Source organism: Sorex fumeus, unplaced genomic scaffold, assembly GCF_029834395.1.
Source record: "Sorex fumeus unplaced genomic scaffold, SorFum_2.1 ptg000006l, whole genome shotgun sequence".
NCBI lineage: Eukaryota > Metazoa > Chordata > Mammalia > Eulipotyphla > Soricidae > Sorex > Sorex fumeus.
Window position 1 is genome coordinate 43,536,837 of NW_026606063.1, and position 16,958 is coordinate 43,553,794.

Below are 16,958 nucleotides of genomic sequence, written 5' to 3' on the forward strand. Positions count from 1 at the left end.
AATTCAGAAAAGCTGAAAGCTTTAAGAAAGAGTTACTGACAGGAACACTATAACAGTCTATTAATTTAATAAAATGAAGCTCTGTATTAGGAAAAGACTTATGATAATTAAAAATTAAGCAGATTACATATTTTTCAATGATCTTCAATAAACAAAATTATTTAAAACCATAACCACCTCCTTCAGTATAACTGATGATCTTACTGAATTTTGAAAACTTATAAGCAAATACAATATCTTTCTCTAAGGAAATGTTTCACTGACTATTTCAAACAGTGATTTATTAAAAAAACAGAAGTCCATGCTTTATAACAGCATTAAATTTCTCACAGAGAAATCAAGAAGAAAATCTTTGCTATCATAGATAGTTATTAATTGTCTTTGATAATTCTTCCAAGTAAGATTTCATTATAGAAATTAAGTGGGAGCTGCCTTTACAGATGAGGCCTGTGCTTTGGCCTTTCTTCGAACCATTGCTTCTTGTCTTTTTCTCTGAATTTCTTCAGGAGAACACTTTTTACTTTTCTCTTCTTCCTCTAAAATTTAAACAAAATGCAGATGTAAGTTTTACAGAAAGGAGTCATTTTGAATTTTTTTTATTTTCTTTATAAAAAAATTTATCCAGATTTGACACACTGGTTTGGTCGAATCACATCAAACTACTAGACTCCAAGTACACCCCACACAACAAACACACACACAAAAAAGGCACTAACCAATCTGTTACTTTCTTTTCAGTCTTATAAAATTCGTTTGACTAAAATCTATGACTATAAAGAATATTCTCAACATGTGTTATTTTGTTATATAACCATAAATAGAAAAGTACTCAAAATATAATCAGTGAGAATACCTGAATAAAGTCAAATCGGAATCCTCTGTATTATTTTGATTTGCTTTTATTTTAAAACACATGCGGTGAACTACATCCTCAGTGTTTGCTCTCTGGCACTGCTTGGAAAGACTGTAGAAAGACTGGTGACCCACAAAGTATGCACTCCAGCCATCTGAGACATCTCCCCAGTCTTGAAGTCTTTTATATATGTAACATGTAAAGCATTCTTATACATTCTTATGCAGCATACTTAATATATTTTAGATGAAAATACTACAAAATAATGGCAAATAAATGAAAATAAGAAGCTGGAGCGATAGCACAGCGGTAGGGCGTTTGCCTTGCACGCAGCCAACAGGGCCGACCCGAGTTCGATTCTTCCGCACCTCTCGGAGAGCCCGGCAAGCTACTGAGAATATCTCACCTGCACAGCAGAGCCTGGCAAGCTCCCCATGATGTATTCGATATGCTAAACACAGTAACAACAAAGTCTCCAATGGAGACGTTACTGGGCCCGCTTGAGCAAATCGATGATCAACGGGAGGGCCTTTTATTTTAATATAACCAATTCTACTGTAAAAACACTGAGTTCTAATAAAATAAATTTAACTTCACAACTAACATTTTGAAGTAAAAAATTTGATTATAGTTAAAATAATCAAACCTAAAATTAGCAATCCTATTTTCTTATTAAGATTTTGTTTTCAAATAATCACACTAATACATATTTAAGTGATCTTACAGAGGTTAATTAATTTGTAAAATATTCCTGAGAAGAAAGATTCTACAGTACAACTGGAAGAACAGTATTTATATTACATGAAGGCAAAGCCTTACAATTTATTTTTTAGTTTTTGGGTCACACTAACAATACTCAGGGGTCACTCCTGGCTTTGCATTCTGTAATTACTTCTGGTGGTGCTTGAGGGACCACGCAGGGTGCAGGGGATCACACCTGGGTAGGGCAAGTGCAAGGCAAGTAATTTATCGAATGCACTATCTCTCTAAGCCCCAAGACATTTCTAATTTTAAGAAAAAAAAATTATCACCTGCTTCCCCTTCCTTTATTGGGGATAATCATAAATAGGAGTAGGAAGATATGTTTAGAATTAAGAGACACACATTTTAAATAAATTCCCAAGATGATTCTGACGGCTTTTATTTCCTAAGCTAATTATCTCAGATATTATAGCTATTTTTTGTAATAGAAAGATACTACATGATAACTTATAATTAGATTGACTAATTATCTAATATTTTAGTCTTGAAACTGAGAAATAAAAGCATGAACACATACAGAGCTCATATCCAATTGACCATATGTCTGAGAGGAAAACAGGTCAATAATCTTCTATATGACAATCAGTAATATAATTTCAAATGATACAAGATAGTCACACCATAACTATCTGATTTATGGAGTCATCCATTTTCCTTACCGGCTCTTAACTCAAACTGCAATAGAATATATAGCCAAATCTCAAACTGTTCCAAATACAAAGCAATAATTGTTCTTTATATCTAAATCAGGGTCAACATTTTTTGTTGTTTTAAAATGGAAAGTTAGTATATAACATTTTAGAGTAATACTGATTTCATTGCAACTTCTCAATTCTATCATTATAATAATCGGTTTTATTTTGTAGGACAGCTTGCTAAAGAAAATGCAAACAACAAAAAATAGAAACAAGGTTAATATTGGATGATTAAAAGTATCAATAAGCTTACAGGAGAAACTGAAAAGATAAAGTAAATTCAATCCATGAAGCCTTCCACATGCACAGAGGATAGTCCCAGAACCATAGCTCTTAGGGTCTCCATATACTACGAAAGTGTAATCTCCAGAATACCACTGCCAGATGTGTGTAAGCACATCAACGTAAGTGTGAGACCCTTGCCCCCCTACCCTGTGAGCACTGCAATCAAAGACATACAGGCATTTTGGCCAGGTGTGCAACATCAAGTGGGAACCTGCGCGTGCAGCAACCTCCAGTGAGGATTAAAATCAGAATGTGCAAGAACACCCACACTGAAACAGGATGACTGCCACCTTGCACATGTGCAAAGGCCATCTCTGTGTAAGTACTACTACTGAAAGGCAACCTTCATTGCACATATGTCTAGTATCACAATTCAGTGTGTATGAGACCCTGAGCTATCACAACAAAAGGAAAAGTGACAAATTTTTTAATTAAAAACAAAACACCTCTCACCATTTTATCATTAATGTACATAACAGATAACAATCTTAATGTTAAGTCCAAGGGAATAAGCCAGACCAAGAAAATAAATATTAATCAGTAGAGTATTAAATTCTGTAACAGAAATTAGACAAGGTATTATAGAAATCTCAAAGTGCAAATATAAATCCACCTGGAGACTTCAAAATACACTCTTGGTGTATTTATTTTAAATGACTATTTTATATTATAAAACACTGGTTTATAACATTACATGTTTCAGATATATAGCACTGGAAGTAAACATTTATATCCATTATATCACTGTGTTAAAAGACAGTGGCTAGATCTGGTTTTTCTGTGTCAGCACTGTATTTTCAGTGAATTAAAAAGCAACCGTGAAAACATGAGGCTGTGAGAAAGCATTAGGCATTACGAAGCACAAGTAGTTAAGTTAGAATCCCTTTAAGAAAATATCAGTCATCTTATATCAAACTTTATTGCATTGCCTGGTTCATTCAAATATTTATTAAGTATCATCTAAGGAACAGGTGCTGTACCAAGTCTATATAATCACCAACACAAAGGGCAATATTAAAAGCCTGTGATAAAAATAAAAAGATACAAGAGATGATAGCAAATGACAAAGAGCCATCTAGTTTCTGAAGTAGAAAAGAAATTATTCTGTTTGAGGAACTCAAAGACAGACAGCTGGTGTAACTAAAGTTGAGCATAAAAGGGGAAAAGAGAAGAAGCAGATCATGGAGAGATAATCCAGAGCCTTGTGTAGATCAGCAAAACTTCCTGATTAAAAATAACAGGAATAAAAAATATTTATTGTTTTATTTACTAAATGTTGGGGTATGGGCTGGAATGACAGAACAGTTGGTAGGGCACTTGCCTTGCATAAAGCAAACCCAGTTCAATCCCCAGAATCCCATATAGTCCCCTGAGCACCGCCAGGAGTGATTCCTCAGTGTAGACCCAGGAGTAACCCTGAGCATTGCCAGATGTGGCCCCCAAGCAGACAGAAAAACAACCAAACAAAAAACAAAATGATGGGCAACTATTTAAGGTTGTGCTAAAGCATACCAAAATAATACTTTTTGTTTACAAAAAGATGGTGACGAAAATTGAAAGAAAAATGTAAAGGAATTGCCAACTATCAAGAGCTATCTAATCAATAAACATTGGCTTACAGGTGGTAATGGTAGAGAGCAAGAACAATGGTTGACTCTGAGCTCTATTTATCAGGAAAAATGATGGAATCTGTTGAAAGGAGAGATAACTGAAGAAAATAGTAGTAGGAATAACTAAAGGTGACAGATTGTACAAAATATGACAAATTATATGAGGTACAGTTCTAACCATCCAAACACTGAATTTTATGTCCAATTTTATTCTAGAAAAGGTATTCAATGAGAGCATTCTAAAATCGCATATATTGACCTCAAAGTTCCACTAAATATGGTAATAAGATGATCCAGATTTTAAGATACTTAGTAAATACAATAGCAGAGCAATACATGTCCGAAAGTACATACTTCCTCAAAATTGAAGTCACTCATCAAATATTTTTCAAATACCTTTATGTACAAGTCACCATATTAAATAAAAAATTGGGGGCCAGTGCTTATAGTACATCAAGTAGAGCACTTGCCTTGCATGCAACCAGTCCAGGTTTGCTCCCTGGCAACATATATGGCCCCCTGAGCCCCAGCAGGGATGATTCCTAAAAGAGCCAGGAGTAATCCATGAACATTGCTGGATGCTCATGGATTAAATAAAAATAAAAACAAGTGAAAAAACAAATTAAAAACCATATGATGTAGTCACAAAAACATAAGCATTCCACACCTTTATATACAGTACTTCAAAGAATCACTTCATGAACTTCAGTCTTAAACATCCTAGTATTATGCTACAAAAATAACTCATTTACTTTCCAAAATAACGTTTAAACTAAAACAATTTCATACATACCCTTTGAAGGTTGTTTTAAGGATTCAGAATGTTTCACCAAAGATTGCTCTTGAATAGTCTCCCTATAAAATGGGTTGACAATTTTATTTTTTTCTAAACATTGTGGCACCTCAGTGTCAGAAACATTTCCTGATAGGTGGTTTTGATTAAACGGGGAAATAACCTGAGAATTTTTCACCTTTGTAAAAGTATACTTAGAAAATCTAACTGTTCTGTTAAGGTCTCTCCAAGTTTCATCTTTTATGTTCTTATGGGACATATGCTGAGTATTTAAATTCTTCTCATAAGGAGCAATTTCTGTACTCAGATGATGTGAACTTGCACTTGAAGTTGAAGTTCCTGTAAGAACCAATTTGGAATTATTTACTTGTATTGGAACATCAGAGTTATTTCGTGAAAAACGCCGATTACTGGCCTGACAGTCTATGCTCTTAGAATTTATAGATAAATTTGTTGTAGCACCTAAAAAACCTGGAGAATTTCCATAAACTTCCCTTTTCTCCATCTTCACTGATTTATTTATATGTGGATTGTTTGTCAATGAAGACTTTTGCACTGAAATGCCGCATAGATTCAAATGCTTTGATTGTGCTGATGGGCTTCCTTGCCTAGATGGAGTAAAGATGTTTTTGGCATCAAGTTTGGAACTGTTACTGACTTTAAGTATACTTTCGGATGTCTTGCTGTCCTCACTACTGTCTTGTTGCTGAGTCAATTTTTCAATATCATCACATGCTTGGTATAATAAATCATCTTCTACATCATCTTCTTCCCAGGTATTTTCTAATTGGTGACATGCTTCAATAATTTCATTGGAAAATGTTGGATCATTCCAATCATCGAAGAAAGAGCCTACCTTTGATGTATTAGTCTGATTTGGGTTACAGACAATGGCTTTATTGTCCAAAGTTGAAGAGCCAAAAGGCTCTATACTAGCAAGAGCTTTGAAAGACTGATTAAAATTTGACTGACTTTTTTGTTCATTTGAATGCACTGTGTTCAAAGCAGACCCTTTTTCAAAACTATTTACAGTAGAAGTAAATTTTGAGTGGATATCTTCCTTTGGAAAAGTTGTAATTGAACAATCCTGAAATTTGTCTTGAACAATTGTACTCAAAGATTTGTCAAATTTCATTTTACTTCCACAGGATGGCAATTTGTTTACTTTACCACTTGGATTTGAGGAAAGTCTGAACTTCCCATCATCTACTAATTCACTGTTCGGTGTTTTTGAAGAAAGATCTTGAAAACTTTTTGTATCTTTTAACCTCACATCTAGATTTGTATTTGTTTTTGAATTACTTTCATCATTTTGAATATTTAAGGTTAAAATTCCTTTTTGATCAGCAAGGCAAAGTTCAGGTGTACTGGCATTTTGCATAATATAAGGCTCATTACCTAGGAGATTTTCCCAATCATCCTCAAAATCACTGGCAGTAAGTGTATCAATACACTTATTCAAAGTGGTTGCTGCTTTACTACAAGGTGATACACATGATTTTGCCATCACAGGAATATCTACTTGATGAGAAAGTGATCTTTGAGTTTTACTTAGCAGCTTTTCATAGACCAGGGTTTCATTAGTAATGACTTTTTCCTCTTTCAAAGCACTTTTCTTTGCAAGGATAGTGTTACTGGTGTTCAAAAATGCATGTGACAGGTCCTGGCTTAATGCTCCACTGCATTTCTGAGTAGAACCATCAAAGATGGCATTAAAGGCTGCTTCAACATTTAGGTCAAATGGCTTCTGATTGCTATTTTGATCATTTACCATAGATACCTCGGTGTTTTCTTTAATTGGTTTCTTCCTTATTATAGCATTATCTATTTCAGGAACTATGTCAAGTAATAAATGCATCTGTAAATTTTCTTTATAATTATTTAAAGTCTCTGCTTCTGATATCATATGAATAAAATCATGATTTCTCTTTTTCTGCTCTTGAATTACATCTAGCTCTTCCATATTCTTGTCAAACTGTTTAGCCAACTTCATAAGTTCTTCTTCTTTATTTTGTGTTTTTAACCTATTAAATTTTAAAAGAAAAACTGTCACATTAGTCAATTATTAAACATTTTAGTGTTAAAACACAAATATCAACACATTGTATCCAAAAACTTATATATCAAAACTAAGAAAAATAATTTCAACAATTTCATATATTCAAGAAAGCAAAACACAATGTAATTTAAAATAACCACTTAAGTGACTTTTTAGTAAGCAAAAATATTTTAACTTACTTTGTACAGCATGTTTTTGCTCTTGATTTTCCTTTTGCTACACCAGGAGTACAGGGAATAGCGGTATCACCAATCCACATGCCCAGCATTGAGTTCGTTATTGGTTTTTCATCCTTTGGCAGGAAAAGGGAAACATAAAGGTATAAAAGAACAACATCCCCACAGGACGAAAGGAGGGAAGAAAACAAACCATTTTGAAAATTGCTTCTGCAATGAAGTCTCCTGAGGTAATAGTTACTAAACGAAGTACAAATAAGAAGTTGAAAGATAATAATAAACTGAAATAAGTGATTCACTTATGTTGTACCAAAAACTAGAATTTTTTTATTTTAAAAACACCTTAATTTTAACTAACGCATGTTTTAGTAGTAATAGTACGTCTCTCAAAAGAAAACAGATTTTGGCATAATAAATTTATGAAAATAAAAAGTATGAAAACCAAAATTGGAGCAAAAATAGTGAGAACTGAGATTATAGAATTATTTCTCTATCATCTCATTCTCTAAAATTTTCTTAATCCCATTAGAATCCATCAAAAATTGGATAGTACATGTTGCTGTAAATTGAAATAGTTAAGTAGAATTGAAGTAGGTATGAAGAGATAAGAATATGATGCTAAGAATAAGGCAGAAATAACCAACAAATTAAATAGATGAGCCATTTTCTATTTCTCTGCTATCTACATGATTTGAACATAAAAAATAACCACACCTGGCAAAGCACTCTGAATACTGGATTAAAAGTTACTTAAAATGAAGACTTTTAAGAGTCTAGTAGCCAGCAAAATTCAGGCATAAAGATATCAATTAACTTTAAACGCAATTTATTTTCAATTAATTCAATTTAATTTTATTTACTAGAACACTTATGGTAAAAAATATCCTTACTATTTGGTTCTTTAAAATACTCAGGACAGAAGTAGAAGAAATAGTATGACAAATAGTAAGACTAGGCGCTTGTCTTACAATACTTTTTACATGACTGATTGGGGCTCAGTCCCTGGCCCACCATTATGGTACCCCGGATACACCAGAAATGATCCCTGAGCACAGAGCCAGCAGTAAACCCTGGGCACATCTGGATGTGATCCCCAAACAAAACAACAGCAAAAACTCCTCAGTCTATTAATACTTAGATTTCTTAGATGTGTGATGCACACTTGACCTAACTAGTATTAGCTTGGCAAAATATACCAAAAAGTGGGAAAAAAAAAATCACTTTCAGATTCAATATTTTCCACTTGCTTCTAAAGCAACCCGGAATTTAGTGACAATATTCTTTTTTTTTTTTCCCTTTATTGTATTTTATTTTTTTTTAAAGTTGTAGATTTACAATTTTTTGTGCTTTGGTTTCAATTATACAATGATCAGATACCCATCCCTCCACCAGTGCCCATTTTCCACCACCATGGATAATATCCCTCCCACCCCCATCCCCCCATCCCCCCTGTCTCTGTGGCAGGGCAATCCCCTGTGTCCTCTCTCTCCTTTTGGGTGTTGTGGTCTGCAAAAGAGGCATTGAGTGGCAAACATGTTCAGTCCATAGTCTACTTTCGACATGCATCTCCCCTCCTGGGAGGATCCTCCAAACATCCTTTATTTGGTGCTCCCTTCTCTATCTGAACTGCCCTTTCCTCTAGGATACCCGGCTGGCCTCTAAGTTATGGAGTAATCCTCCTGGTGCTGATCTCAGCTATTCTTGGGTATTAATCTCATACTTTGTTACTTTATATCCCCCAGATGAATGCAATCGTTCTATGTCTATCCCTCTCTTTCTGACTCATTTCGCTTAGCATGATACTTTCCATATTGTACCACTTGTATGTAAATTTCATGACTTCATCTTTTCTAAGAGCTACATAGTACTCCATTGTGTAGATGTACCAAAGTTTCTTTAACCAGTCATCTGTTCTTGGGCACTCAGGTTTCTTCCAGTTTCTGGCTATTGTAAAGAGTGCTGCAATGAACAAACATGTACAGATGTCACTTCGACTATACATTTTTGCCTCTCTGGGATATATTCCCAGGAGTGGTATTGCTGGGTCAAATGGGAGCTCAATTTCTAATTTTTTGAGAATCGAATGACAATATTCTTAATGAGTGAATTACAAGCTTTGAGTTATTTACCAAGTAATTTAAAATTCATTCAATTTTCAGTGAATACATGGATCACAACTCTACATATCTGATTTTACATTTATATATATGTATATATATATGGGGCTGGAGCGATAGCACAGTGGGTAGGGCGTTTGCCTTGCATACAGCCAACATGGCCGACCTGAGTTCGATTCCTCTGCCCCTTTCAGAGAGCCCGGCAAGCTACCTAGAGTATCTCGCCCACACAGCAAAGCCTGGCAAGCTACCCGTGTCGTATTCAATATACCAAACACAGTAACAACAAGTCTCACAATTTGTTGTGAGATGTTACTGGTGCCTGCTCGAGCAAATCGATGAACAACGGGAAGACAGTGATAGTGCTATGTACATATGTATATGTATATACTATATTTATTACTTGTCTAGAAACATACATATAGTATTTAAAAATTTCTTATGAGGGCATGGGTGTGGCTCAGCAGTTGAGTACATAACTTGCATTTGAGAAGTCCTGTGTTAAATCCCCAGTGCCACACAAATTTATTTTCATCAATGACTGTATATTTTATTTACTTCCAACTATAATCGAGATATTGTATAAAATATCAAAACATAATTTGATCATAAGGAGTGTCTCATAAAACTGTATACAATGATGAAAAATAGACTGTTCAAATAAACTGTGTAAAATGCTATCATTCAATTAAAATAAGATAAATACTTTTTAAATCTCTGAAAACATTAAGGTGATTTAATTATTTGAGGACAACACATCCAAACAACATGAGTATGTCACTGGGATCACAAGCTTTTAGATACTGTCAAAGATCTATATGCTTCAGAAGTGCTAACAACATTTCAAAGCTACTAACTTCCTACTTTCTTTCTTTTACACAAGTTACTACTTGTATATTGTTGCTGCTTCTTTATGTGAGCTAATATTTCCAACATACTAAGGTAAAGAGTCCAATAATTTAGTCGACTATCTTTTTATCGCTACTTAGGCTGGCCAGTCCAAACACATTTTATTATGCTTCTTTCATGCAAAACCCACAATTAATGAAGATCTACTGTTAACTTACAAAGTAAAGAATATCATGGCATAAATGCCATTTAACTAATGAACCAATGTAAAATGAATTTTTATGACATGTCAAATATGGAATGTAGAGCTAGTAGCAACAGAGTTGTTTTGACTGGTTATTATTTCAGATCATTATATAGCCACTAAGAAAACTTGATTTCCCTGTCTCCTCAAAGTGGAAAATGATGATTGTTCCTAGCCAGTTTGGGCCATTCTACCTACTACTTATGGGTCAACATAATGCTATCGAAGGAAATACCAACAAAAACTACTTTTTTCCCTCACAGACCAGATACTAAGCAAAATCCTGATTATTTCTAGTTTCAAACTTTGCGAAACAGAAAAAAGGTTCTGAACAGAGGCTATTTCTATTTCACTCAAGCAGTATAAAGACTGAAATAGACCACTTTAAAAGATGTCTCTAATATTAGAAACCTTGCATTTGTAGTATCCTATAGTATACCAAGGATTTTTATCTAATTTCTTGTAAGACTCCCGATGGCAAATCTGAAATTTTTACCACTTGATTATTTTAATAACTTGAAAAGTGATACCATATATCGCTAAACAACTTGGTTTTTTTTTTTCTTTTTTCTTTTTGGGTCACACCCGGCGATGCACAGGGGTTCCTCCTGGCTCTGCGCTCAGGAATTACCCCTTGCGGTGCTCAGGGAACCATGTGGGATGCTGGGAATCGAACCCGGGTCTGCAAGGCAAACACCCTCCCCGCTGTGCTATTGCTCCAGCCCCGATCTTTTTTAAGTCTAGGCAAAAGATGGGGGAAGAGAGAAAGAGGGGAGGGAGAATGGAGAGGGAGACAGAAGGAGAGGTGGGTAAGGCCTTTCATATGCCCAACAGGGGTTTGATCTCAGGCATCCCTTATGGTACCTCAGAGCACCTCCAGGAATGGTTTCTGACTGAAAATTCAGGAGTAATCCCTGAACATCCCTGGGTGTGACCACAAAACAAAAATACACCCGTAGCCAGAGCAATAGTACATCACTTGCCTTCCAAGTGGCAGACCCAGTTCATTCCCCAGCAGCCCATATGATTTTTGAGCCCTGCTGGGAGAGATATTTGAGCGCAGAGCCAGAACTAAGCCCTGAGCACAGCCAGGTGTGGCATGAAAACAAAACAAAATTATCATTATAAAAACCGAAGATACATGTTTAGGAAACCCTAATTCCAAATTTACATTTTCCCCCAAAACTGCATTTCAGTAGTAGACAATGTCACATTTGATGCTTCTATTTCCAGCAAAGAAAATTGTAAACTGCAAAATATTTTTCATATGACTTAAATGAGGACTTAGTGGTAAATTCCTCAGTTTTCAAATAAACTACAAAATTAGTGATGTTTACCTGAGGAGCAATTCGGCTGACAATATGTGAAATCTCATCACTATCTGTAGTGTAAATCTGTTTTTTCCTTCCTTTACCTAAACAAACAAAAACATTTTTATAAATTGTAACGCACCCAACTAAGCAATCCATTAAATCTTTAAACATAGAAACCGCTTCTTAGAAAACGATTTTATTTAGCACCACATAGGTCACTATACCCTAAGATCATATGCTTATTAAAGATACATAATATTTGCAATAAAATCTGATGATCTTGACATTACTTACGTGAAAGTCTATTCGTCGATTGCCTCGAGCAGGCCCCAGTAACGTCTCTTTCATCCTAGCCCTGAGATTATATTCAAGGCTCTTTAGGAGAATGAGACCCATCATTGTTACTGGTATTTGGCATATTTGGTGTGCCACGGGGAGTTTGCCAGACTCTGCCCTGTGGGCAGGCTATATGTGATAGCCTGCAAGTTTGTCCAGAGTAGGAACGAGATAATAAGATATCATAAAAAGATGAGACCAGTGCAGTCAGTCTGCTGCCCCTGCGCCTGGCTGTTCCTCGCTGGGGTCCCTTGGAGGGGAGCGGGTTGAGCTTTCCTCCCCGCCCGACCAGGGCTCCGGCAGCCAAAGACCTCCAGGACCAGCCACCACCATGCTGAGACCACTCTCCGCACACATGAAGGTACTGGCAGAGGGACAAAGCCACGCGGGTTCCGGGGCCGAGATCTCCAAGCCTACTCGAATTGGAGTCGAGCAACCTCCACCCAGATCCTCCAAATTCCAGTAGGCGGGGGTCACACCCACCACCTGGCCCTCTGGCGCCGTGTAATCCCATCAACGGCCAAGACTCAGAGACTATAAAATCCAGTGAAAGTCTATATAACCTCATTATTTACCAAGTATTAACCCAAGTAAAAATGTTAACAATTACCTAACTGTTTTGTCATTGGTGAATTTTGATCCCAAAATATATCATTCTGTCCATCTGGATCATTAGGAGAACTGAAGGTCGATGACAATAAATCCATTTTCAGGATTCTCTCTGGGGTTTCGTACTTTTCTATGTAAGAAAAAAAAAAGACAACGGTTGACTACTATGCTTCAAATCTCGTCTCACTCAAATTTGACAATGGAAAAAGTCAAGTATTGCAAGCTAGCAGCTCTATCGGTGTTTAATACTGTAAAAACTAGTAGTTCGACTCACTGAAACTAACCCTGGAGAGTCAAGAGGCACTGGAAACCACTTGTAACTCACTGATCCTTTTAAAACCAATTAACACCCCAGTAGATTTGAGGTACATGGTGCGCTCCCTTTCTCCTTATACTCTACATACAATCTAGACGAATTACTTTTAAAAACTTGACTTATCTTGGGAGGATGTTTTAATCTTTTTCCGTGCCTCTGAAAGAGCTTTATGCAAGTGAACTACAGGCTAGCAGCTAACAAACGCCGGAGGAGAGCGCTGCAAAGTCCTACCGGGATTCTTTTCTATGCCTGGAGAAGTCGGGTTTGTTATATGGAACACACACACACACACACACACACACACACACACACACACACACACACACACACACACCGGGATTCTTTTCTATGCCTGGAGAAGTCGGGTTTGTTATATGGAACACACACACACACACACACACAAACTTCCCGCTATGGATGAAAGCCTTCAGCGAGTGCCGCTCAGCTCCCGACTGTGCGGGGCACAGCGCCTCCGGACTTCCGGTTTCCTCGCGGAGGAATCGGGTCTGACCCGGGCTTTGGGGCAGCTCGCTGAGACTAGGGGCTCCTTCTCTGAAGTCGGTCGGGGAGGCCGGGTTGAAAGGGCAAAGGGCAGGGCGCGGGTCACCTGGCTTTTCCTCCTGGCGCGCCGGTGGCCCGAGGAACAGCCCCCAGTTTAGCTCCCCTCGCTTCCCCAGCGGACAGGTAAAGGCCGGGGCGGAGGCCTGCGGCGAGGGCGAGAAGTGAGTTGACCAGGACTCGCTGGGCAGTGCTCGGGCTCGGGCCCTCGGGCTGGGGCGGGGGGGAGTGGCGATCGGGTGATTTTGAAAGGAACTCGGGAGGCCAGCGGCCGAGAGCCAGGGAAACAAACACTCGGGACTCCATCCCCGCCCGCCCGCACCCCCCAGCTTCCCGGGGAGGCTACGGCGCTGAAGCCTCGAGCCGCGCTGCCGGCATCTCACCCTCGGGGTTACTTTTACTGCACGAAGAGGCTGCTGGAGGCTGCTCCCGCCGCAGCGTGGGGCGAGGTGAGCCCTCTGCAGCCCCGCCGAGCCCTGAGCCGCGGGCCGACCGGAGCCGCCTCTTCCCTGACTCGACCACCGAGCTGCCGTCCTCAGCCGCCATCGCTTTGCGCGGCGTGTTCTTCAGGCCTGGGCTTTCCCCATGTTTCCTTCGCCGACTCATGGCCTGCAACCTCCCTCCTACAACCGTTCTCCCGTTCACATTTTGCGATGAGAGAAGGCTAACGGCACCAAAAGCGGAATCCCGCGCCAACGGCCGCCGCCATTTTGGCTGACTGGGACGCTCCTAAGAGGGGCCCGCTGATTGGCTGCGGTCGCGCGGGGGCGGGGCGGGCGGGAGGGCTACGGCTGGCGCTTCCGCACCCGTTCCCAAATCTGTTTGGCTCTGGCTCGGGATTAAAAGGGACCAGTGATGGAGGGGTTTAGAACTGGCTGTTTGGGATGAGCCTGAGCGCCTGGGAGGTGAAAGAGGGTTGAATTCGCTTGGTCATTGCGCGATTTAGTGTTTTTAAAAGGAGGAAATATAAGATACAGTTTAAGAAGAAATAAAAGCTTCCCCAACCCCCGAGAGTACTTATTTATGTTTAGGGAAAATTGAAATATCAATTAATGGTTATTAGGTAGTGAAAGGGCAGTTATATTGCAGTAGATGCGAACGGGGTAACTGGCAATGCCACTTTCAGTTTTTATTTTTACTGAAATTACCTTGAGATGCTGTTATAAAGTTGTTTGTGATTTTCAGTGTACAGTGTTCCAGCACCTATCCCTTCACCAGTGCACATTTCCCTCCATCAGTGTCCCTTGTTGCCCGCCTGTCAGCCCCCACATGCAGCCTGCTTCTATGGCAGAAACTACCCCCTCTCCTCTCTGTCTGTCTCTGTCTCTCTCATATTTCCTTTCAGGCACTGTGGCTTTTAATACTGAAATGGTAGGATGTGTATCAGTTTACTTTCAGCACTCAGTTTTTGTCCAGTGATGATTTCCAACTATCATCGGCAATGGCACTTTTAAAGAAATATAGTTTCTTCCAGAGATGAGTTTAACCACAGTTTGCAATGCCCCTCTAAAGAGAAATACTGCAAATTTTGAAAGGGAAAGTGATCTAAATATATAGAAGATTATGTTATGTTAATGGATTGAATATCCAATGTTGTTACAGTGGCAGTAGTGTGTGTGTGTGTGTGTGTGTGTGTGTGTGTGTGTGTTGGTGGGTTTATCTTAAATATCAGTGGAAATCCAGGTAACTGAAAGTATCCAAGAAAATCTATGAGGGATTGACAAAGATTAAAGAAACAGAACCTAGAGCTTGGAACTGGAAACAGCTTTACTTAAATGAACATTTAGTACAAAGATAACTTCCAGCAGTGGGAAAAGGGATTTTGTTTTTTGTTTTGCTTTAGGGACCACACCCAACAGTGCTCAGGACTTAACTCTGGCTCTGCGTTCAACCCCATTAGTCTGTAAGGCAATGCCTTACCCACTGTAATATAGTTCCAACCCTTAAAGGATGTCATGATAATAGTGGTTGGTGAATTTGATTTTACCATGAAAAAGAAATAAATCTAACTTGCTCTTTAAATCTTAAGCCCCAAACAAGTACAAAGTGATGATATTTAATTCTGAAAATAAGAAACATTAAAGAAGCTAATGCAAATTACCTAATGACAGATAATTTTAAATTGCACATACTGTCAACCATGAAGAAAAAAATTGTAAATGTGACTACATTCATTGTATAAATTGAAATCTACTGTCCATCCAAAGACAGCTTTAAAGGCGATGTAAAGGACAAGGCATAGATTGAGAGAAGACGCTCTCAAAAATTAAAAGTTAAGGGCCTTTATACAAAATACATGAAGAATTGATAGAAATCATAAAGAAAAAGACTATCAATAACGTTTGAGTCAGACACTTTAGTAGATTCTCCAAAAGAGAAAATCTCAATGATAAAATAGTTCTCAGCCTGATCTGAAAGTGAAAAAGTGAGAAAGTGAAAAATAAATCATAGTACTAGAGAATCTGTGCTAGAGAAGATGCTTTATCTGCTTGAGACCCTGTGTTTCTCCTTTACACTCTTAAATGCATTAATTAACTTTGGTGGTTGGAGTGGTGACAACTACACATAGAAGCTAAACCCCTGGAATTTCATAATATTGTAACCATTTAGATTCCATAATATATTGTGTAAACCCATGAAATTCCATAGAATTATATGTAAATATTGTACATAATCCCCTGAACTTTCATAATATTCTAATTCCATAATACTGTAAATAGATTATGAAAGTTGTCAAATTAAGAAAAATTTTAAGGTATTAAAATGAAATAATTGTCTGATGACTACTACTTATGAGAGTATGTCTTGGTACAAACACTGTAGACATACAGCTACAACCAATGTGGAAAACAACTTTTGATCTTAACAATCTCAGTCCTAGGAACATGGCTAGTAAAAATACATAGACTTTATTATCTCGTCCGCACGGCAGAGCCTGGCAAGCTCCCCGTGACATATTCGATATGCCAAACACAGTAACAAAGTTTCCAATGGAGATGTTACTGGGCCTGCTTGAGCAAATCGATGATCAACGGGAGGGCCTTTACCTTTTTACCTTTACCTAGTTGCTGTATTTGGGATGATTCATTAAACTGATTATCTTTTCTGCATACAACTTATATTTATCAACAAAAACATCAAACTTTCTAAGGCAAAAATAATTTCTATCAATGAACTTATATATTTTCTTTTTATAATGTTAAAAATTTTTTCAGTTTGGTAGAAGTTCTAGAACTGAATTTGAAGTCTCCTTTTAGTAATTATGTAAATCATTATTTCCTGAATCCTTGACCTCTTAGTAATATTTTTTTTGCCATGATTTTTTTCAACCATCATTACTTCAAACCATATTTTAAATCCATTACTGAGTTTGACATGTTTAT

At 37.7% G+C, this 16,958-nt stretch overlaps 1 protein-coding gene across 1 annotated transcript; it reads right to left on the reverse strand.

Annotated features, from left to right (window-relative positions):
• Window positions 1-286: 286 nt before the first annotated feature.
• ETAA1 (ETAA1 activator of ATR kinase) lies at window positions 287-14,392 on the reverse strand. Its single transcript, XM_056124176.1, has 6 exons — window positions 13,959-14,392; window positions 12,703-12,831; window positions 11,781-11,857; window positions 7,237-7,349; window positions 4,999-7,022; window positions 287-536 (listed from the first exon to the last, which is right to left on the reverse strand). The coding sequence occupies exons 1-6, from the start codon at window positions 14,179-14,181 to the stop codon at window positions 418-420; spliced, it is 2,685 nt and encodes an 894-aa protein (XP_055980151.1). The 5' UTR covers window positions 14,182-14,392; the 3' UTR covers window positions 287-417.
• Between the last annotated feature and the right edge of the window lie 2,566 nt (window positions 14,393-16,958).